The sequence below is a fragment of the Psittacula echo genome, assembly GCF_963264785.1.
Source record: "Psittacula echo genome assembly, chromosome: 5".
NCBI classification, from domain to species: domain Eukaryota; kingdom Metazoa; phylum Chordata; class Aves; order Psittaciformes; family Psittacidae; genus Psittacula; species Psittacula echo.
The window spans coordinates 81268678-81291875 of record NC_137739.1 but is presented as its reverse complement, the minus strand read 5'-3'; the positions used below and the strand labels follow the sequence as shown (position 1 = coordinate 81291875).

The 23198-nt window shown below is 37.1% G+C and overlaps 1 protein-coding gene across 1 annotated transcript in view; it reads right to left on the bottom strand.

The window, feature by feature from the left end:
- The window catches only part of TTBK2 (tau tubulin kinase 2), a gene marked incomplete at its 5' end in the record, with an annotated part of 66765 nt that continues 43567 nt past the window's right edge, over nucleotides 1–23198 (bottom strand). Inside the window, 4 exons of the mRNA XM_080618789.1 lie at nucleotides 1–713; nucleotides 1711–2978; nucleotides 17092–17340; nucleotides 21745–22339. Coding sequence (XP_080474915.1) covers nucleotides 245–713; nucleotides 1711–2978; nucleotides 17092–17340; nucleotides 21745–22339 — 2581 coding nt within the window. The 3' untranslated portion in view covers nucleotides 1–244. The remainder of the gene's footprint in view (nucleotides 714–1710; nucleotides 2979–17091; nucleotides 17341–21744; nucleotides 22340–23198) is intronic.

Genomic DNA, 23198 nt, shown 5'->3' with positions numbered 1-23198 from the left:
TCCTGGCCTCTACTTCCCCTCCTGCGGATCTGCTTGCTGCCTGCTCTTAGGCAATGCCTGGCCACTTATTTACACAGAATGCTCTTATGAATAATTTATGATGCTTACTGTCTTTTAAAAGCGCAGATTCAACACCTTTTTTTTTTTTATATATATTTTTTGATTATTTTTTTAAATACACAGTACACAGACAACACATGCATCAGATTTAGGAGGAGGTTCTATACCTGTCAAGGCCCAGTTCCTATCTGCTAAGCTTAGTGGTCGATTTGCTCCTTCCTATGGGAGTCTTAGTGTTTGGGGAATGGTGGAAGGAACTGCCAGATCCTTTCAGACCATTCTTGCTTGGTTTGTTGCAGCAGTGCTCTTGTTGGCAGGATCTCCTGGAAGATGAGGAGCCTGAATGGCTAGGAGGTGATTTACTCCTCCCAAGATGTGGGGATGAACTCCTCTGATCATGATGGGGTCTCCCAGCCCGGGACGGAGAAGAACTGGCAGTACGGGGTAAGGAAGAGCTCCTAGGGGAGGCACTGGGACTGCGTCGGGGGATGACAGGGCTTTTGGGTGGTGTTTTTGGACTATGTGGAGATCCTGGACTCTTACACTGGGTAGAACTCCTTGGTCTCTGAGATCCATTCTGTAGGATTTGAGCCAGACGTGAGATAAGATCTGAGTCCGAGCTGCTACTCCCTAGGACTCTGTATCTGCGCAACCTTAAGAAGAAATGAAGAAAGATTATTTCTGTTCCCATCTATTCACTGAAGTTCATATAGAAACACACTATCACTAGAAAGTAGAGATGATCTTTCATTGCAGAACAGACATCTGGAGCTGAGCTCTCCTACAAGATAGAGGTGTTTGGATGTAGGCTTTGGATTCTGTGTTGTTCAACACAATATTTATATTCGCATAAACTCACTCACATAAACAGCCTAAATGTTTAAAGGATAACTGAAATTTCCTGGTGATGCTGGAAGTACACTAAAATGCAGTGCCTACTGCCTCTGTTTTGGAGGGCTACATCCATTCCTGCACATCATTAATACTCTCCTATATACGATTTTAATGGCAAGGCACACTACAACTCCCTTCAGAGGACTTCACACTACTGTATCAAAATTCTCCTAATCCTGGTAATGTAGGCAGTGAAGAAACTAGATCATGGTTGTCTGTATATAGAATTGGCAAAGGGAGGCTTCTAGAATTCACTCTGCCCTCCTTTAATTAGTGTTTTTACTTAGCCATGATCTGAGCATAGCTAGCTAACTCAAGACTGATGGTTGGAATCTCCAAACCTGAACACTTAAAATATATACAGTAAGAAGAGTTGAATTTTCAAAGGTGCTGGACAAGACAGATCACACAAATTTCTCTGAATTTGTGAATAATCAACAGTTCTGGAAAGGTGACCCCACTTTAAAAATACCCAGAACTGTAAAGATTTAGTTACAGATTGACAGGTTTCAAAATACTGAATATACATCTATTGATGCGTAAAGCTTAACAGTGAAGCAGGCTCCCTCTTGTGTATCAGCCTTTCCTCATTTGTTCTCCAACAACATAAGATTTCTCAGAGGACTAAAGCCCAGCATTTTTTTATCAATAGTTAAGAGGTTGTAACTTCTACAGGATTACACACTGCACAGTGACTGCAGCCTAGCTCAAATCCATTTTCAGCCTGGAAGCGTATTTCTGTTTTCTCTGCATTACCTAGCTTCTACCCCAGGTCTAGCAGGCGGTTTTCCTGGTGGTGGCCGAGGAAAGAACTGAGCTGAATTTGAACTGGTGACTTGATCAGTGGCTGCCCAGGACACTGGCCTTGGAATCTTGCTTTTTCTGGACTGAGGGCTGCTTGGAGATAAAGAGCTATCTTCTGTCTGCTTGCTGAAATGAGAGTCCAGTGTCAATCTAGAAAATGAGGATAAGACATCATCCTCAGAAAAAGGTGCTGGAGCAGCAGCCTTTTTTTCCTCCAGTGACTTATCAGAGGCACTTGAAAGGTCACCAAGGAAAGATTTAAGTTGTCTCTTTTCCATAAGTAGTCTGACCAAGTCTGTCTGATGGGCCTTTTTTAGAAGAAGCTTTTCCTTTGCTGAAACAGAAGAGGACTCTGAAGTTGAGTCTATCTCTTGTGCTAAAACTGGGATTCGGCTCTGCCTGAATACAAAAGGAGATTTAATCAAGTCCTTCTTAGATCGATGAGAATTCTCCTTTTCTGAAATGCAGTGGAACAGTTCTCCATTTCTGGGAGCATTTTTCTCCTTTTTGTCCTCCTGGTGCAAAAAAGTAGTAAGGGCCACTTGGTGGCATTTCAAGTCTTGGATATGGACTTCTTCTGTATTAGAATGAAAACCGTTTTCCTGAACTGGTGCTGTTTTGCTTATCTGTCTATTAACATGTGAGTTGGTAAGTCTTGAGGGAGAAATTTCTGATGTTTTAGGTGCTATCGATTTCAGAACCTCATCTTGATTTGGCATCAAACTGACGGGCCCTGGCTTTGATTCTTCAGCAGCTTCAGTGTTCGTTAGAGGTTCTTCCTCTGCAGATTTTGAGTCTCCTGGCAAAGAATTCTGTTCTTTGCTTTGCATTGCAACGGCATCCTCAGAAACCACTGGAAGCTTTTCTTCCTCAACCTCCTCTGCAGGAATATTTTCAAGTTCTTTCTCTTCCTGTATCCCACCATGTTGTTCAGGTAGGTCCTGTTGGCCACAGTCCAGGACATTGACGCTTTCTTTGACAAGTCCTTCTGTGTCAAGCACCTCTTGGCTGATATTAAGTACCAAATCTGGTCTGCTGGCACTATCTGGAAGTGCACCTTCTGTCACAACAACACCTGGCAAACTTTCCTTTGGAGAGGAAAGTTCCACAGTGTGTTCCATAGACGGAGCATCCTGCTCTCTCTTCTCCAGCTGGTGGCCATAATGAAAGCTCTCAGAAGCAGACTGTGTAGATGCCACTGAAGGTCTGGGTATTGTTATCTGCAGTGGAAAAATAGAGAAGGAAAAGATGAGAAACTCAGGAATGTTATACAGATAAGATTCTTTAAATATAATTTTTGATTCCATGTCTTCAAGATACATTACATAATGAATCCTATGACTCAAAATGTTCAAGTAATACTTAACTTCACAATTTACATTTAGATAATTAGGAAAAAAACCCAAACCTCTATCATCCCCGGACAGAAATGCGTAACAGGTAAAAACAAGCATAAATCTCAGTGGAAAATGTTGCAGTAACCAAGTAACCATCCTGGAAATCAGATCCAGCCTAAAAGGTAGGCTTGTTATTTATTTTACGTTAGTTTGCATAATCTTAGAATAAGTTGTATATAAATATAAAATGCTTAACAAGTAGACAACAGTATTTTTAGACAAGTACAGTAGATGAAGAACACAGGGAGGTCCAGATTCAGGAATGGACTTAAATTTCAACTTATGCAGAATTTAGATAAAGACTTTATTTGCCTGATTAAATACATCCATACCCGTAATACCTACATTTACATCCAGATAAACATTCCTGAGTACCCAAATTTTAGCTATTACCTTCCCTATAGAAGCTTATGTATTGTTTTAACTCAGCTATCTGGTTAGGGTATCTCCTTACCTAAGGTCATTAAGAGATTCACAAACTAAATATTCACACATTTAAATCCTCTAACACGTCTAATCCAACAGATAAGCATAAAGCACTCCTAAAACCTATATACCATATTGAATTCGAGTTCCTTTGTCTCCCCCACTGAAGAACACAAGCCCACTTCCCATCAAGTACAGACAAAACCAGAATGGAGTTGCTTCTCACCTTCCTCACTGAAGTCAGGCCACTGCAGATAGAAATGCAAGTCATGAGGGTCCAAGGGTAAGAGAGCACTCAGAAAAGTGAGATGAGTTTTATCTCTATTGCCAAGGAAGGAACACACTCTCATGTGGAGTCCTAGATTCAGGTTTATACATATTGGATAGACTCATCTGGTATAAACAATAAAACAACCAAGGATCTTTCTCTGTATGGACAGAGTCCAGCTCCCTTTTTCCTTGTATTCTTTAGCCTCATGAATCTGACACAGTTTGAGTCTGTAATATTCAACAGAAAGTGGAAGACTGAACCCTGGGTTTAGACAAAAAAGACTTCCTTGATGCATTGATGGAGCATGATGGAGCATGTCCTTGATGCAAGAGACAATTAGTGGCAGCCCATTTCCAGTGTTGCCATGATTCTGATATGTTACAAGACAGATTTCACTTGGCCTTGCTGCAGAAATTATACATGCTGCTTAGTGGGCTTTTGAAAGAGCCAGTACCTTGGTACTACTGGGTGGTAGAAACCAAGCTCACCTGTCAGGACCCATAACAATTTATGCTGTGTACTCAAACTTTACAAATACAGAACGACTCTCCAAAATAACTGACAGTGAAGGAGACATACTTGGATATCCCATGAGAATATAACAGTTTCATTGAAATTCTTGATTATTTTTTCCATTTTTTCATAGTCCTACATAACAATTTCCATCATTATGGGTGCACATTTACCTCCATGAAACACAAATATCCAACTGATATTATAAACATTTCACTGGAACAAAACATGAAACATAAATCACAGGCATAAAGCTGAACTAAAGAGAGGACAATTATGTTGAATAAATTATTTGCCTTTTCCAAACTTCTCACTTGATGAGGTAGGCTGGTTGCCAATTCAAATAACCAGGGAATCAAAAAACAAGAGTTGTTTTCCATGTATCTGAAGGACGACGGCTTCCCTTAGAATAAAATGGTCTGGTGTCCTCTCAGATTTCAGAGGTAGGACAACCTTAGTTATTTGCTTTTAGAAGGATATTTATCTCCTTGGTGTATTTCCAAAAGGGCTGCATTTGCATTTAAATCCTCCTTTGCTCAAATGTATTTTCATGGAAACTTTCTTTTCCTTGTGACCTCTCATATATGTCAATTCCTGGTTAGGTGAACCCAGTTCTTATCTGAACCTTATTTACATTTTTCAACAGACTTCATATCCTTTGCCACATCTAGAGAGACAACTTCGTAGTCTTTCAGGTCTACCTTGGCCAACTGAGGTTTAACTCTTACACTCGAAAAAAATAGAAGATTAAGCTTGCTGAACAACTCACAATAGAACAGGAAGGAGCCATCTGCGAAAGAAGAACACTGAGCAAGTGAAGGATAAAGAAAGATACTCTATGACTTGGTATCATCAAAGACTCAGTACTATTGAACAGTTCACAGTTTCAGAAATGGCTTTTTGAACACATAAATCACTTACTTGATTTGTGTTCACTAACAAACAGAAGTTTGTTTTCTTGGATGGTCAATAAACCTCTTAGTAGTCTTCTCAAAGGACAAGAATTAAATTATATCCTCACTGGACCGGATATTTCACCTATTTGTGCAAGAAATTTAAATGGATAATCTACAGGAAGTGCCTTTCACACAAGGGTTGCTGCAACTTCAGGTGCAGCTTTAAGAAAGAAACAAAAGAAAAAGGCCAATTGAAAAAAATCTGGGATTATGTATGAAAAAACATAGAACTGAATCCTGTTAAATAATAGGATTGTTTGGGTTGGAAGGGACCTTAAAGAGCAACTAGTTCCAAGCCCCCTGCCATGGGCAGGAATACAAATGGTTTCCTTTGGAAAAACTCGGATATAATAGTTATTGAAGAAATGGAAGAAGATTGTAGACAATCCTCCTAAAGGCTCCTTATAAGATTTCTTTGGCTAAAGCATCAGTTTCTTTTTAAGGCTGTCCACTGCAGAAAAAACCATGATTCATTATTCACGCTACGCAGGACTTCAAGTAAAAAGACTGAAGGAAGTTTAAAATCCCTTAAAAAAAAAAAAAAAAAAGTCCTGTAGCCTTAATTATCCCATAAATAATCTCCTCATTCTCTTGATTGTGAACTCTCTACAAGAGAGAGGTCATAATCAAAGCGTCTAAGGAGGGCTGATCCCGAGACATGCAAAATACACTAACTGAAATTATCATTTAGTCTAATTCAGGGAGACAGATATCTCAAGGTTATTCAATACAATACACACCTGGTTACAAAACAAATCATGGCCTAATATGTAAAATTAAAGAAAACCCACCATAATCATAAATAAAGCTCATACTTTCTTTTCTTTCAAATTAAAATTATATCCTATGAGATTTCTATGGCTAATCATGTCAATTTCAGAAAACACTGAACCTGAGGACAAAAACTACAATGAATTGGAAGATTACAACTCATCTAAGAAGAAAAATGTGGGAAATAGAATTTAAAATGCTGCCTTTCAGCTCACTATGATAATCAGTTTATAGCACTATCCACCCAATTACTGCAATTCCCATACTTCAACAGAAGTTATGTGATAAAACAGGTTAGTGAAAATGGCTGACACAATAAATGGAATAATGAATTTGAGGTTCTCCTTTTACTCTGAAATATTTAAGTGAAAGTATTACCATCATGATTTTGAATTCTTTCTTCCCTAAACAATTTCTTAATTCCTTTCTGATTTCTCAAATTTGCACTTGACTGAGACAAGAAACTGGACTGCATTTTCTTCAAGAAACTTTACGAGATGGTGAGTGGGATGTTAGGAAGGAAAAATAACAGAACAACAACATAAATCTTGGACATCCTTTATGACATCTGACAAACTTTCTTCCATTTAAACCTTTGAGAGGCTGCAATAGCAAGTGATATGCTTGGATGAAATCCTCTGTGAACTTATACAGCAAATTGCAGAGTGAAACACTGAGGTTTGGTCTGCAAAGCTGCTAAATCTGAAAGATCTAAAGGCGTGAATATAGATTATTGTACAATATAATGCCAGCAGGGAAACATCTGAACTCTCAGCAATAGCTTCTTCCCTCCATTCATGCTGTCTACAATAAGTCCACACTCATGACATGCAAGCATGTTAACTACTGTTAGGAATTCAGGCCTCTTAGAAACAGATCTGTTGTTCAGCTAATCCTGTCATTACTTGTAACTTCTCACATTAATAAGCCATTGTCGTATTACCTGGCATTCTGAAGACACTACCTCATCAGTTTACTCTTCAGAACTTCTTTCCTACCTTAGTAAAGTTTGTGTATGTATGAGACAAACCTCATGTATCTTTTTTCCTTGCTTCTTTTTTCTCTTTCTTCTATCATTAGCTCTATTACCTACTAGGAATGTGACCAATGCTAGTATGAGTCTGCGATTTCTGCAATACCAGTCTCCCTGAATCTGTCCAGTTCATCAGCCTCCTCTTACTTCATGAATTTTTCTTTACTTGTGTCATTTAATTTGTAGTTCCTTGCACATCTATATGCCTCTGCAAAGAAATGTGAACTGCAGTTTGTATGAAAGTGTAAAAACTATGTTAGTGCTTGTAATTTACTGCTAGTATCATTCTCTCATGAATAAACCACTGTTATGCTTACATCTTTGTAGATAACTCACATAGTTTATTTTTCAGAACAGCCCTCCTACTTTCCAAAATCCTCCCTACCTACTGCTATCAATCCTACTGACTATTTAGAGTCTAATCCTTTGTAACTTTTATATTCCCTTCCCAGATTAAATTCACAGCAGGGAAAAAATTAAATATAATTAATTATAGATTTACTAAACTACACTGGCTGTATGAAGACAGGCTGAGAAAGTTGGGGCTGTTCAGCCTGGAGAAGAGAAGGCTGCGTGGAGACCTCAGAGCAGCCTTCCAGGATCTGAAGGGGGCCTACAAGGATGCTGGGGAGGGACTATTCATCAGGGACTGTAGTGATAGGACAAGGGGTAACGGGTTCAAACTGAAACAGGGGAAGTTTAGATTGGATCTAAGGAAGAAATTCTTTACTGAGAGCGTGGTGAGGCACTGGAATGGGTTGCCCAGGGAGGTTGTGAATGCTCCATCCTTGGCAGTGTTCAAGGCCAGGTTGGACAGAGCCTTGGGTGACATGGTTTAGCGTGGGGTGTCCCTGCCCATGGCAGGGGGGGTTGGAACTAGATGATCTTAAGGTCCTTTCCAACCCTAACTATTCTATGATTCTATATGTCCGTAATTCATGGTGTTAAGGAATGTAAGACCAGAGATTGTTGTTAATTTTTATACTGAATCCCTTTCAACAGTCCCATATATATGGTACTGCAAGCATTGCAGGCATTTGTATGAACTGGTGGTCCCCAGGGTACTACTACCTTCTGTTGCTAAAAAATTCACACACAACAGGCCCTAATCCTAAATTAAAGGGAAGTAACATATGAAAGCTTACTTATAGCTATCTGTAAAGAGGAACATGTTGGCATAGCTCTTCAGATCTATTCTTTCTGCTATGCTATGCTAATTTTTCATCAGTTTATTTGGATGTTGCAAGAAATGGGAGGAGGATGGAATACACATTCAGAGTTGAGAATGTACAAGACAACTGTGCTTTCATATTCTTTAACATGACAGGTATCTTTTGATGTTAAAGAACATAGAGATCTGTGTATACAGTCTTTTTCAAGGGTTACTAATCATGGCTTAATTTCATTATTCTTTAAATACCTTCTCCTTTTCAGTTATTCGTATGCCATTTACCAAGTAAAGGAAGATATTTTTTGTTTTAACATAAACCCGTATCCAAACATCCAATACGGCACATACTGATTGCTCTAAAAGCAGTATTTTTAATTGCTTTTAGAGAATGACTGTCATTGTAATAAGTGGCTAATTAGTTTGGTAATGTGACTAAAACAAGTAGTCATTTAATTGGAAACTTCCTTTATATAATGTATAAACCAACTGAAGAATATTCTTGAAATCTACTTGTATTGTTGGAGAACTGGGAGGCAGTGGTGCTTACAGATTATTACTTCATAACTCTCACACAATACTCCCCTCATAAGCTCCTATTATAAATGGGCTGCTATGGTAAGACTTTTCTGGAGTTCCACAGAGACAGTCTTTTCTAACAAACCATGAATTTGCCCTAATGAACAGTTCAGGGATCTGAAAAGGCGGCAGCAGAAGCCTATTTCACCTTCCCATCTCATGCTATTATTTCCTTCTTTACAGAAACTGAATTGCTACCTTACCATGCTTATTTTCTAAAATCACAAAAGATCTAGAGATTACGAAATATTTTCAGAAGCTTAGCACTGTTTCCTCTGCCATGCTGGAAACTACTGATTCATGAGGACTGTGGTTTAGTAACAAAGCCAGTGAGTTGATACCATACTTTAAGTAGCGCAATATAGTGAGCATTTTTACATCTAGATTTTATAAAACATCAAGCAATTTTCTGTAGGATGCGAATTAGTTCTCCACAAGAGGTTATGTTCAAATATAGTTAGGGAATCTGCTGCGCAAGTATACTTAAGGACTTGGTTAAGCAAAATGTAACAGTACAAATGAGAAGGTTCCTCCTCTAACAGAGAACACATTAAGTATGAAGTGACATTTTTTAATTAATGGTGCAACTACTTTTGGTATAGAAAATGCAGTTCAAGTATTTTCACAGCTGTTATTATCACAACTAACAGTCAAGTAAGCATCTTTAAGCAAACCTTGTTTTGTTTCAGCAGCTACCTGTGAGAAATATCTTAGTATGTGTTTTTCTTACTTTAGAAAGAATTTTTTCTACTTTTGCATGATCTTTTTGAAGTTAAGCTCTATATTGGTATCTGCCCCTACAGACAGAATACCCGTAATTTTCAGAAACAATAAAAACATAGGCTAATACTTCCTCAGGAAAACCCTGAACTCCCATTTTCAAAGACACATTATACCCTGTTTTTTTGAAACACAGTATCTTCATTGAATAATTAATTTGAAAGACTCTATTCTAAACCCAAATTCAGTCTAAGTAATTAGACTTTCTTTGTTATGGAGAAAAAAAAGCAAGCCATACACAGAGACTCTCAAGACACGTAAGCCTGGTTTTAGGAATAATAGCAGTAGGGTCTGGCTCCTACTGTTTAGATTAATTCTGAATATTCCTCTCCAACATAACCATTCCAACAAAGGCTAGTTCATACATAAGATCTGCCTTAATACCCATTTGCAGACTTCAAATGTATCAATCTTTTCTGTTAGTATCTGATTCCTATGAGCTACTGTCTAATTCTAGGTTACTGCTGTGCTATACTTATGCTTCAGTTTTGCTATTTATACTGTCAGGTTGTTTGTAAAGGTAAAACTATCTTTCATATTCAAACAGCAACACTCTAAAAAATTAATAAAATGAAGAGCCTTCCTGACTTCTGATCTTCAAGTCAGTGAATCCACTCATTTATATGCTGTAATAAATTAAATCCACTTCTATCCGGTTATAAGATTGGCACTATGTTAGCACATGTTCTAATTCTCTCCATGCTCCCCATGGAGAGAATCTGTGAACTCTACAATTTCCATGGATGAATCAAACATACCAGAGGAACTGATGAAACCACGCAAGTATAGTTTTGATAAAAATTCTAATTTCAGCAGGATTAAAATCACTGTAAAAATTGTAAACATAAAATTTCATTTTTCAAACTTCAAATCCAGATTAAAATTTTCTTAAATCTCTCCTCTGGGATCTATTTGAAAGCCTTATGGGTTTCCTCATGCCCGCAGTACACTACCACCAACAGTAGCTGTAATTCACATAAAGAACTAGCTGCTTTCGGTTTGCTTATAAGCATGCTTAATAGAAATCCTTTAGAGAAGACATACCTAGATATAGGAGTCTGATCTATACTAAGGGTCTTTCTCTTTTCTTACAATGTTATTTATGTGTTCTCTCCTGTGATTAGAATCCAGCTTACCTTTTAAAAACAAAATACCTAATACATCTGGCAGCCTGTTATGTTACACAGTTTTGCCTCTGTGAACAGGAATCATGGTAAATGTACAGCATTAACAACTGCTGTAAGATTAAGATTACAACACAGCTGATCCACCCAAGCACTCAAGCAATCTACACTTGCCAGTAATACATCTTGCCACTTAGGTACTTAAGCTCGATAAAAATACTTACAAGGGCATTATCAGTTTATTCTGATTCTGGTTTGGTTGCTGGCCTGGTATTATTAAGATTAGTTATATCAATAAGGTAGCACCACTTTAGCCAATTTGTAAGATCTCTGCATGTATAGTGTTCTGTGTTTAGAAGCTGCCTGCAAGCAGTCAGAGCAGCTCTACATTTGTAGCTACATAATAAGCAAACACAACTACCCATGGTTCATGCAGTAGTAACACTGTAGAATTGCCAAATACAAGAAACATTAATACTAATTCAAAACTGAACTGGTTTTCAAAAATGAAAGATTGGTATATTCTCTATTTTAAAAAGTTCAGGAGAAAATGCTAGGATGCTGATAAATTCAAAAACTCCAAATAAAGACATTTTTTTCCCCTCAAATTCTAGTTAGCCCAGTATCACTCAATTTTAATGATGGCAGATAACAGATTTTACGAGAGAATATTTTATGAATGATATTGTAGATAATATCTGCAATTATTCATACACAATATGTATGATATAATTAGATCAATTATACATTAATTACATGAGACAATCACCGGTCCTTGGGCTCTGAACTGTAACTACCTAATTATGTCAAGATTATTATATGAATTGTCATCATGGAAACAACTGTTGAAACCAGAGTTCATCAGCTCTCCATGGGAGACCCAACAGACGATTTAGCTTTCCTGAAACATCTTTACTTATTCTCTCCTAATGAAATTATAATGCTAGGAAAATTTACTAAATCATATGTGTTAGGGATAAGATAGGCATTTAAATAAATAGATTTGACCATTTCAAGGACAGACAAGAACAGGTGAGCCATGGGGTTAGAAATTTGGGAACCTTAAAAGTACAATGGATTCCAGAAAACAAGAACATTTAAGCCAATACCTTTTTATAGCGTTTTTTCCCCTATATGATCAGTGTATGTGGATGCTATTACCATGGCTAATTTATTGTCCTGACCTTCATTATGACTTTTCTGCTGTTTCTGAGAGAGAAACCTAGAAGGAGAAAGTCAGGCTCTGCCACTTCAAATGGATGTTTTCTCTTCAGGCAGCATACGATTTGAAAAAAATTAAGACATTCATAATAACCGCCTGTCTTCAACTGTTAATTCTGTAAAATTTAGAACCTGGAAAGTTTCCGTTGAAAGAACAGCTAACCCAATGGTGTAATTTTAAATTCTTCCTTGCACTAAAGGCAGATGTAAAAAATGCATGCCTGAAGAACTTCTCTCCTTCAGACAACAGAGCTTACTAAGCCTTGTAGGCAGCATTTGTATTTCTATGTATCAAGCAATTGTCTCTGCCACTCGGATAAATGCAACAAATATAACTTTTTACTTGTTTGCATTAGAGTGTAGATGAAAATTGTTCAAGAAGCATCATTACCAATATAAAATCCAGTTGCTTAAAAGAATGGGAGTGACCTGTGAGCTTCTGAGCGTCTTCCAGACATCGCCTTTTTCATTCTAAAATAATACTTCGTGATATTCCTCATTCTATGTGGTTTTGTATGGAAAATCAATATCCTCCAGAAAAACTTACTAATGAAGAAAATAATGTCACTGTAGGTGTAATCATCTGTCATTGCCCTCAAGAATCTAATAGTAACATCTGAAAACAGTAAGAATTCTGAATCTCAGCTTGCCTTTGAATCTGATTATACATATTATCAAACACTTTCACTGATGCTGAGTGAAGGCTGTAACGTCACAGCAACTTAATTTTCCAGCTAAAATTTATTGGAAAAAAAGTTACTAGCAGTTACCTTGTCATGAATGAGAACTTCTGCACATTTTCCCTACTTAATAAAATCAAATCTACTGTGTATGAAGCAGTTCCAGCAGCTATGGGCTAGACTGGAACTTGAGATTTCTACCTTGATTAAACCCAATATTGTAAATGGTATTAGCAGCTTATTGGGAAAAACCTTATTTAAACTTCATGCTGACTCAATACAGTTTCCATCAGGATAGGAAATAGAGGGGCACATCAATTCTGTAAACCTTGATATCAGAACCCTATAGCCAACTTTAACCATGGCAGCAGTAAAAAACCCTGTCTCGCTGAACAGAAAAAAGCTTTTCTCTCTTTTCCTTCCAAGACACATCATTTGGCAATGTACCATGTCTTAAAACTGAAATTTTGAAGAGGATTTTGGACAAATATAACCATTATGGATAAACCCATTATTTGGACAAATACATCTATATCCATTAAAATGTGTTATATTGAATAAGTACAATGCTAAACCAGAGTTTAAACAAGTTCTAAAGCAATCCTAATGCACATGACAACTTCAAGTTAATGCCTTTGACAAAGTAAAAGTAATCTTAAAATAACAATGTAACAAGAGAAGGATGCTGGGGAGGGACTCTTCATCAGGGACTGTAGTGACAGGACAAGGGGTAACGGGTTCAAACTTAAACAGGGGAAGTTTAAACTGGATATAAGGAGGAAGTTCTTTACTGTAAGGGTGGTGAGGCACTGGAATGGGTTGCCCAAGGAAGTTACGAACGCTCCATCCTTGACGGTGCTCAAGGCCAGGCTGGACAGAGCCTTGGGTGACATGGTTTAGTGGGAGGTGTCCCTGGCCATAGCAGGGGGTTGGAACTGGATGATCTTAAGGTCCTTTCCAACCCTAACTATTCTATGATTCTATCTTTGGGGTTTTTTTGTTTATTTGTGGTTCTAAAAGGGACTGTTAAATGTGAAAACCAATGTAAAAGCTCATCTCTTGTTACTGCAGACTAGTGAAACCTGCCAAAATTAGTTCATTAAAAAATGGTAAAATTTACAACATTTAAGTGCACTCTTGGCACATGAACCTAAAACATCCAAAATAAAATGTCAATTATAAGTGATATGCATTCTTTCTCTAAATACCCCTAGAACATGTCAAGAATTCTTACCTTATTCTTCCAGAGGTCCCTCAATTTCAGTGAGAGGCTTAAAAATTAAAGTAAATTTTTTATCTCAGATCTGTGTATTATTTCTTATCTTGGATATGACTATGATGGTTTCCATTTCCAAAGCATCTTGTGTAGGAGATTTCAGAGCATTTTGTAATTAGTAATGCAACTATATAACTATAAAGTAAGTCTTAAAATGTTCCACAGTAAGGTAGAAATTTGAGGAAATTAAGACATAAAAGAAACTATTTGTATAAGTGACAATTAACTCCAATTGCTTAACTTGAGACACAGATTATCCTTCCCTAATACGAAATCATTAAATTAAAATTAGCCCCCTTATGCATGTCTCATTAAGCAGACACACAAATGCATTAAGCAGAATGACACACAAAACTGGAATCCACCTTCGTTAAGGGCACCTTTGTTATTGTAGAGCAGCCAGTTTAGAAGTATTCTAGAAGGCTGCCATGGCTAGAAGAGGCATTTGCTATCTTATTGAAGAACTACAGCTGAGAAACCATAGATTAAAATCTGAGGTCTCTGATTTTGATTGTTCCTCATGACACAATGTAAGCAATTTCTTCATACCCAGCTCTGGCCAGCAGTTGCTGCACTCCCATCACCTTTTCCATTGACCTCACACAACACTATACAGTCCTCTAATGAGCAGATTTCAGAGAACTTATCTGGCTGAAAAATTCACAGAAAGAAAGACAGAGGGTATGTTTCAAGAGGTTTTGCTGTACAATTGGACCATGCTATAGAGAAAAGGATGCTAACAGTACTCTAGCCCAACTCTTCAGATTCAACACAGTCAAAGAATTCTTTTTTGTCAGCTCTAAGTTGTCAGACTATTTATACCGCAGGATGAATAACTAAGGAGAGTTGAAACAAAAGTACTCCAATTCCCTTCTATAATACATGTATGGCAAGAGAGGAGCTCTCATTATCAAACAAATAAAGGTAGATCTACATGCTATACTCTCTCTGCACTACTGAGGAGAGAATGTTACAGAGATTTTATGACTCCTACCTAATGTCAGACTAACAGAAGGTGGGTTACAGTTCCTGAACCCTCACATATCAACAATCAGGAAAAAAAATCCCTTTGCTTGATTTCAGGAACAAAAACGTACCATTTTTTTTATTTTTTAATACATGAAACTATATTCAACAGCACAGATCCCTGTCCTCTGCAATTCATTAGTTATGAATGCAGAACCAAATTGCAAACAGCAGGAAATACATGAAAATATATTCAGTACAAATATTTATACAGAATATTATAGAATGACATTAAAATTCTTTTTAATATTTAACTGCAGAAAAACTGTAGGTTACTAACACACATATTCATCCTTCATGCTGCTGGAACTTCTAGCTTGCTAAGTACCCAACGTTACTGCATGGTGGAACAGAGAAGGTCTTGCAAAAGTATTTCAGTTCTTCAGTGAGCCATAAAGTACACAAAGCCTTCATTGTTGGAATAAACTGAAGAGTCATGTGTTTGTAGTTTCCATAGCAAATGAAAAACTGGAAATTAAATTCTCAATGGTCAGGACTTTCAAAATCACAGCTTGAAAAGGAATATGGACTTACCAGGTAAAAAGAAAGAAGCAGCAGCTGAGAATGCTACATAAAGTCCTCACACCACTCAGTAGCAGCACCTGGCACACCACCAGTTCTTTATCACATCCCCAGAAAGTGTATCACTTTGCAGCCCCTATTAATATTGATGCTATCTTCATTTGTTGAATACTAAGGAAGCTGGAGAAGACCCTCTGTGAACAGTTTGCTAATTAAACCTGAAATACATTCTGATTGGAAAATTTAAATTGTAGATACGCAGGCAAATTAAGACATTTTGCATCCTGGGATGCAAACTAATCCTGAAAAATACTGATGCTTAATTTTTAATGAGTTAATTTCTCCTAAGTCCCTTTTCCCTAGTCAAAGGGAATGTGGTATTTTGGTATTCCATCACAGAATGACAGTAATGAACATCTTGGAGCTATTGTTTGTTTCCATAAATTGAGGACAGAACTGATTTTTTTTATATTCAAACAAAAAGCAGCCAGAGGCTGCAGGATGAAACCCCTGCTTTTTGAGTTAACAGACAAAATGCTGACGTAAGTACACTAGCTACTTTGCCTTGTTATCACTCACCACTGATCCTATGGAAGTTTGAAAGAAGCTAATGTTGATGGATACTTTTAACATCAGTACGCCTGTGCATATTTCACTGAAAAAAAAAAAGTAAGTCTTTCACAGAAAATATTTATAGTCAAAAATACATTAGAAATAGAAGGCAACAAAATATAATCCAAATGAAATATTAATGGTAAAATGATGATGATATGTTACAGTTTTAGGCATTAATGCTATGTCATACTGCTTTACCAGTCAATGCAAACTCATGCTGCTTAGCAAATCGCAATATTTTTGTGACTAATGCACAAACTATTGTTAACTTCAGTTATGATTATAAGCCTTCATCTTTCTTATATTGAAATGAAACTGGGAATACAAAACCATGAAAAGCACCCTTTCTCTAGTAATGTTTTCCAGTAGCTATGACCCCTGATAACTGCCATCATTGTTTTGTATACTGCTAGCAGTGGAACAATTCATTATTTGTTCATTCACAAAGTAGCAATTTGACTATCTCCAGGTCTTGTTTTCTCACATTAACATAATTTAGATAGTCTAAATTTTAATGTGTTCCCAACTCAATATCCACCTGGTACTTGTTATATGAACATATTAAAAAAAGATAGAGATTTTAATTTTGGTTTCAAAAGAAGCAAAAATCTTTTTCTGGACTTCATAATCCTATCTTTTTCAAGAGAAAATCCCTCTGAAGAAGTGAATTTATCTTCCAAAACATCCAGAGATGCTTCGTGCTCCAGATCATAGCCTGAATAACAGCTCCTTAAATATTTTACCCCTTCTAAGTGGGACGATAAATCTTCCTCATAAAGTGTTCCTGACTTTATTCCTGAACAAGTTCCATTCTTATTCCCCAAAATGACCTTTCAAAATATTTTTTAGGATGTTGTGTATAGCAGTATGACCAGCATATGCCTTCTACTGGACTGTGCAGAGCAACTGAAAATGTTTAACTTTGCAGATGACTGCTACCATGCAGTCACTTTTATGAAGACAAGGCTTATTCACCTGCTGAAGTTGTGCTTTTGTGATGCGAATGACAGGGGGAAACTTGTTGCCACAGGGAATGACAGGAAGCTGCCTACGACCAGTTGAGCGGGAGGAAGAGGAATGGCTCTCAGCCGATTGACTCCTTGGTAAACCAGCCTCTTTCAGAGGGTCCAAGTGGATGGATAGATTGGCTATAGGGCTCATGGTGCGGAGAATGGGACTTGAAATTCTTGGAGTGGAGAAATGCAGCATATGAGATGAGTTCAGCTGTGAGAACAACATGGCGGGGAAGAAAATAAGGTTTAAAAATCAAGTTTAAAAATAATGATTCTTGTTTATGTCTCATCTATATGCACTTTCTTTGAAGACCATATTCACAACACACAGGCTGAAAGCTGGTAACTGAAGAGGTGTTTTAAGTGCAATCTTCACATTTCCCATTGATTAAAAATAAAACAAAATCAAATCCAAAGTGAGTATCCTTTCACTAGCTGGCTCCTACCTTTTCATTCATTCAGTCAGTAGCAATCTAGGGCAAATTTAATGCATTAACACAGTCTGTTCTGGTTATTGATGATTCTAATAAGCCTCCAGCCTTGACAAACAATTCTGAAATCAGCTGATTCTTTGCAAGGCCTTTTCCAGCGCTGAATAAATATCTGATGGTGACACACCTAAATACCTGTAAATGAGATTGCTATATACAGTTTGCAATTCTTTATTCCAAGTATAATTAGACAAAATCATGCAGAGCAGAGCTATGGAAATTTTGCAAGCTTCATGAAGGTCATTTTCTGTTTCCTACTATAGTATTTGTAGTTATAATCTGTATTCCTTGGAAACAGACAGCACCTGTCAAGCACTTCAGTTTCCAAGGAAAACGTATTTTCATTGTGTCAGAAATAAATGGAAATGTAAGAGCAGGGTTTTGAGAAAATATAGTAGTACTTCAATGTGCAAAATTCTAAATAATAAAATAGATTCACACATTCAAACTTCTTCTGTAACCATACATATATGTTTATGGTCTTAGGTTATTAACCAAGTTTGACCAGAGCAAACTGTTGTTTAATTTAAACTGCAGATGAAAACAGAATTTGCTGTTGCAGACCCATTTACTTCAACTCCATTAGGGAGTTTTCTTCGCTGAAATATTTGCTTGCCAAATTCATGCTGCGAAGTTTTGTACATGAGGTTCACTGCAACTCAGTACAAACACAGTAAATGAATGAGGCCATGGTTCAACAATGCAGCAAGTGCGGCTCCAGGCTCTTAAGTACCAGATCAAGGAAAAGAAAACTTGAGCTGCAAAGTGCTGCTCCAGTGTTCACCATTAGACTAGTGACAGATTAACTTCATACCAGCAGACACTACTGCAAATCAGGTACTGCCTGTCCTCCTTCAGCCAAAGTCAACATAAAGCCACTATGAAACATTAAGTCATCATATATACCCTAGGATGCTCTGAATAGTTCAACACAAATGTGACTATATGCCTACAACTGAGATAGATCAAACTGGTATTTGCTGGTAGCACACAAAATCTGTACTGCAACGGGAAACCCATGACTGATAAGATGAAAATTTGTTCTCTTGTCTGCAGGCTTTATCACAATAGATAGCATAATTTGTTGTAACTTTCTATGCCTGAAACCTTCACTTCCCAAGCAAGTAACTTAGACATCTTTCTCTCTTATTTTTGATTTCAGATTTCTTCCTGAACTGCTACAACTTTACATTCTTATTAGAATGCTGATGCTGCATGAAACAGGTAAGTGATCCTATAATCAATTACAGGAAGTTCATGTACACACACGGTTTTAGGAAGAACATCTATCAACAAATGGAAGGACTGCAGATGAGCAATTTTTTCCTTCTCGAGAAGATAAAATTATGGGTGAGTATGTGAACTTTTAGTTTCTCATACAGGAATGTCCTTGCTACTACTTACTACTTCAATAGTGAGCAATAAAGTCCTCAAAGAAATAATGAATAAAGAAGAATCAAAGTAAAAAATGAAAAACTACATAAAACAGGAGAACTATTTTATTCTATCACCACTGAAGTAATTGCTTGCATATTTAACAAACCTATCAGAATAAGCTCAAAGATCATAATTCATCACACGTTCTTCTAAGTGATTGTGAAGAAGGTCACTAGAAATCTGTACGGAAGGTATGTTCATAAGCATTATGACCATGAATGTTAACATGTCCTAGAGTTTCAAGTTGTGTGAACTGAGTAAACTGTTTCAGAAATTATATCAAGCTATTATACTACTATAATTTAAACATCTATTTTTAACCTGTTTTAGTTGCACTTAAGTCATTTGATTTATGATCACAATCTTGCATTCTTGGATCCAAGCTTCTCTTACTAACTTGTGCAATACAATTAGTAAAGTAAAATACAACCTTTTGCCCATTATTTGTATTGTCAGGAAGGCTCTACCTAGATAAAATTACTAAAGAACAAGAACATCTGCTCCAAAAACAAGGATCAGATTCAAAGAACAGTTTCAGGTGGATAAATGCTTTGAGGAAAAAAGAGAAAAGCTCTACCAAACAGCTCCCTAAGGTCACCAGAACTCTGAAATAGGGAGAAGAGGCATAAATATACTCTCTCCCTGTGAAGTGACTAGGACACTCACCTGTAAGAGCACCTTGGTTGCAGTACCCACTCAAGTAATATTTAAATATCTTTTATGTACTGAAATACCATCAACGAAGGACAGAAAGAACAATTCACTCCCAAATATCCTCCTGGGCTTTGTCTGACTTTCAAGGGCTAATGAAGTAGATGGAAGACTACCACAAACTGCCATCACAATTGGAATAGACACACTCTGTTCCCAGTTTCTAAATCAGCCAAATAATTTCTATTTTCTTTATTCCCAGTTCAGTTTATAATTTAAATTCCACATGATTCACCTTGAAAACAGCAAGTTCTTTCCTGACATTTATCTTGCCCTCACAGCACTACTTGCCCACGCAGGATAATAAAAGCCGTATTCATTTCCTCCATTTTTGAGGTCATGACAAATATCTCTTACCTGCTTTCAGAGCCAAACCAAAATATAACCTCATCCCAGTGTCTACTTCAACCAGTATTTCTTCCAATACATCTTATAATTAATCTTGTTTATAACTATTTCTGCTCCCATGCGCAGAAGCTTCTTCCTTTGCAGGTACTGCCTGTTTGCACTGTAGTACATGATATTTACATCATCTCTACTTTCAGTTATAAGTAAAACAGCAATTTCCCCCAAAAATCTAGGTTTGTGTAAAGTGGGATTTGCATACAAAATCGCAAGCTGTTTTTCAATGGCTTTTCAAATAAAACCACCTGCTAATTGGTATTTTGTACAGGCATAAGTGTTGCTCTTTCCTGTTTTACTAAAATTGACATTAAAATACAAAATCTTAACAACTAAAACAACTGAGCAATTCAATTTTTCACCTTTAAAGCTTCTAACCCATGAAAAGCTCTTTCTTACAACTAATATTTCAATGTAACTCTCAAAATCTTTTGCTGTTTAGCACAGTTCTGTATTTTGAATCATGTAAGATGCATTTTTCTGTAAGCTACATAATCCACAATGTATGATATCTGAATATAATCCTGCATTAAAGATATGAGCTTGCATTTTCCATGAGAATGTACGTGTATTTGAAATTTTGCTATACAGCTACAGTTAAGTAAAATGAGTAGTTCATTTTTACCATAAAGCATATTCCACACCTTATAATAAATGAGTAGCTGGTGACAAGTTATTTTTTTCTAATGAGAGAGTATTGCCCTTTATATCACACATGTCACAGATGACACAGTATCTAGTGAGAAAAGGGGAGAAGTAAAACCAGGAGCTGATTCCCAATCACTTAACAATTAATCTCACTTCCTCTTTAATTAAAGCCAATAAAGTCTGTTAAGAATTAGTGACAAAGGAGGAAAAAAAGCAAATATTCAAAAACTGTGAAAATGAGAATTCTTTAGAGGAAAGACAAACACAAAAACAAGAGGGTGCAATGGAAGCAAAGCAATCTGTCTTAGTGAAAACACTGGGAGAAAAGCTATAGTTGCAAAATTATCTTAGAAGTGAGAAGTAGCAACAATTTATTAAAGCTAACAAGTTGTCTGTATAAGTACAATTAGAAATTTCAGAAGGAACAGGAAGAAACAAAAGGAATTCCAAAAGAAAACACTACGTCAATGATGGTGAGAGCAAGTAGCACAGTTTCTTTAATTTCACGCATTTAGCCTTTTCCTGGAACACGTGAAATGTAACACAGTATTTTACATATTCAGTTAAATTTTACATTTATGTACTGCGAATATAATAAATATATATTTGCATGTATATCACTGATTAGGAATCACCGCATAAGGACTTTCTTTTATATAGATATCTCTATATGAAATATTTACTTATTTATTTAAATTAAGGCCAGTTCTGTGGATCATATCTGCAGAATTAAAAGCTACTTTCATGGGAGAATGTGAACACTCATATAACAGAACATGAAAGATCATTCCTCAAGAATCAAGTCCCATATCTGATGAAAGCAGGAATTTCTGCCACACTACTGTATTTTAGTCACTGCCTTTTCCCTTACTATCTCCTCATTTAATTCTGAGTAAAAAGAGGTTCAATAAAACAGTTTCTCTTACCGGAGTGAGTGCTCCTTCTGCTTGAGCTTCCATAGGACTTGTAGGGGTGGCTGCAAGCTGTCCAGCAGCTCCTGACAAAAGTTCCAATTTATCTGTAAGCTGTTCAGAAGCAGGAGGATGACACTCCATGGCTAGACCTAACTCCACACCTGAGGTCTGGTTCTTGGCATTTACATTGTTTCCTGCCCAACCACCCTGTCTGGGTTGCTCTTCAGCAGGAGACTCCTCTAGAACTTGTAGTACCTCCGGCTCTTCATCTGAGGGACTTCCAGTCACTTTGTGCCCTAAAGCCTCATTTGTTCTGAAGTCCTGCAAGTCCCGTTCCTTATCTATTATTACCCATTCCTTAGAATCAACCTCCTGCCTGCAGGAGCTTAAGTTAACAGCTACAAATCCATTGCTAATAACACCATCAACGTGTTCTGGAGAACTAGCTGACACAGGCTTTGAAGCGTCTGGAAGATATTCTTCATCATAGTGCCAAACATGGTCTGTGCGGGCAGCCACAGGAGCAGATGTTTTCTGAGAAAGAGGAGGAACAGCAGCAACAGGAGTCTCTGCCGTAGCATTCAAGTCTTTTTGCATCTTCCCCAAACTTAAGAAAAGAAGATAATATCTAAATTAGTTAATAATTAAGTAAATAATGTAAGCTGTATTTGAGGGTTTTCAGCAGAGGAAAACTGGATTTATATAAAAATTTGTTGTCATATTTTAGAACAACCCGCAATGGTTGAAAGATCCATGATTTGAGACAACTCCAAAGTCAAGTAAAAAAGGGTGGATGGCATTAGACTTGCACATATGGTAATTGTAATATATCATACTGTATTGTAAATGTGATTACCAGAAGATAGAATAGTGAATGGATTCAAACTCAGTGGTGAGGCTACCACCAGATGTCCACTGTACTTAATTTATGCTACAAAGCAGTCTCAAATCAGAACAGAAGAAACAGATGTCTCCAACAGCAGTTAGTAAATGCTTTCAAGAAAAATGCATTGATTGTTCTGATTGATTCCTTACTTATGCTTTGCATAACTTGCTTCACCAAACAAATTCAAATTCCTAACCCAACTATGATGTACTTAGAAGGATTTTGCCACTGTCAGCCCCTCAGCTCTCTGTTGTCACAACTCAGCCTCCACCTTTCACTCCGATTTCACTGCATCCTTTCTCCCCTTACTCCTTCTACACATGGGCAAACTCATGAAATCTGTCGTCATACATCTGTCTCTTCTCTACCTTCAAATTCCATTTTAAGGCCTCTGTCTCCTATCAGATTTTTATGTTGACACAACACTTACGAGCATAAATAAACCTGCTTCATGCAGGCAGGTTCCCAACTTTACCTCATAACTCCGCTTTTTGTAAACTGTCCTTCTCCTGTCATATAATCTGTGGGTAGCCAGGGTCTGGCAGCCGGAAGATATCGCGCTGTACGGAAAGATAGGGCC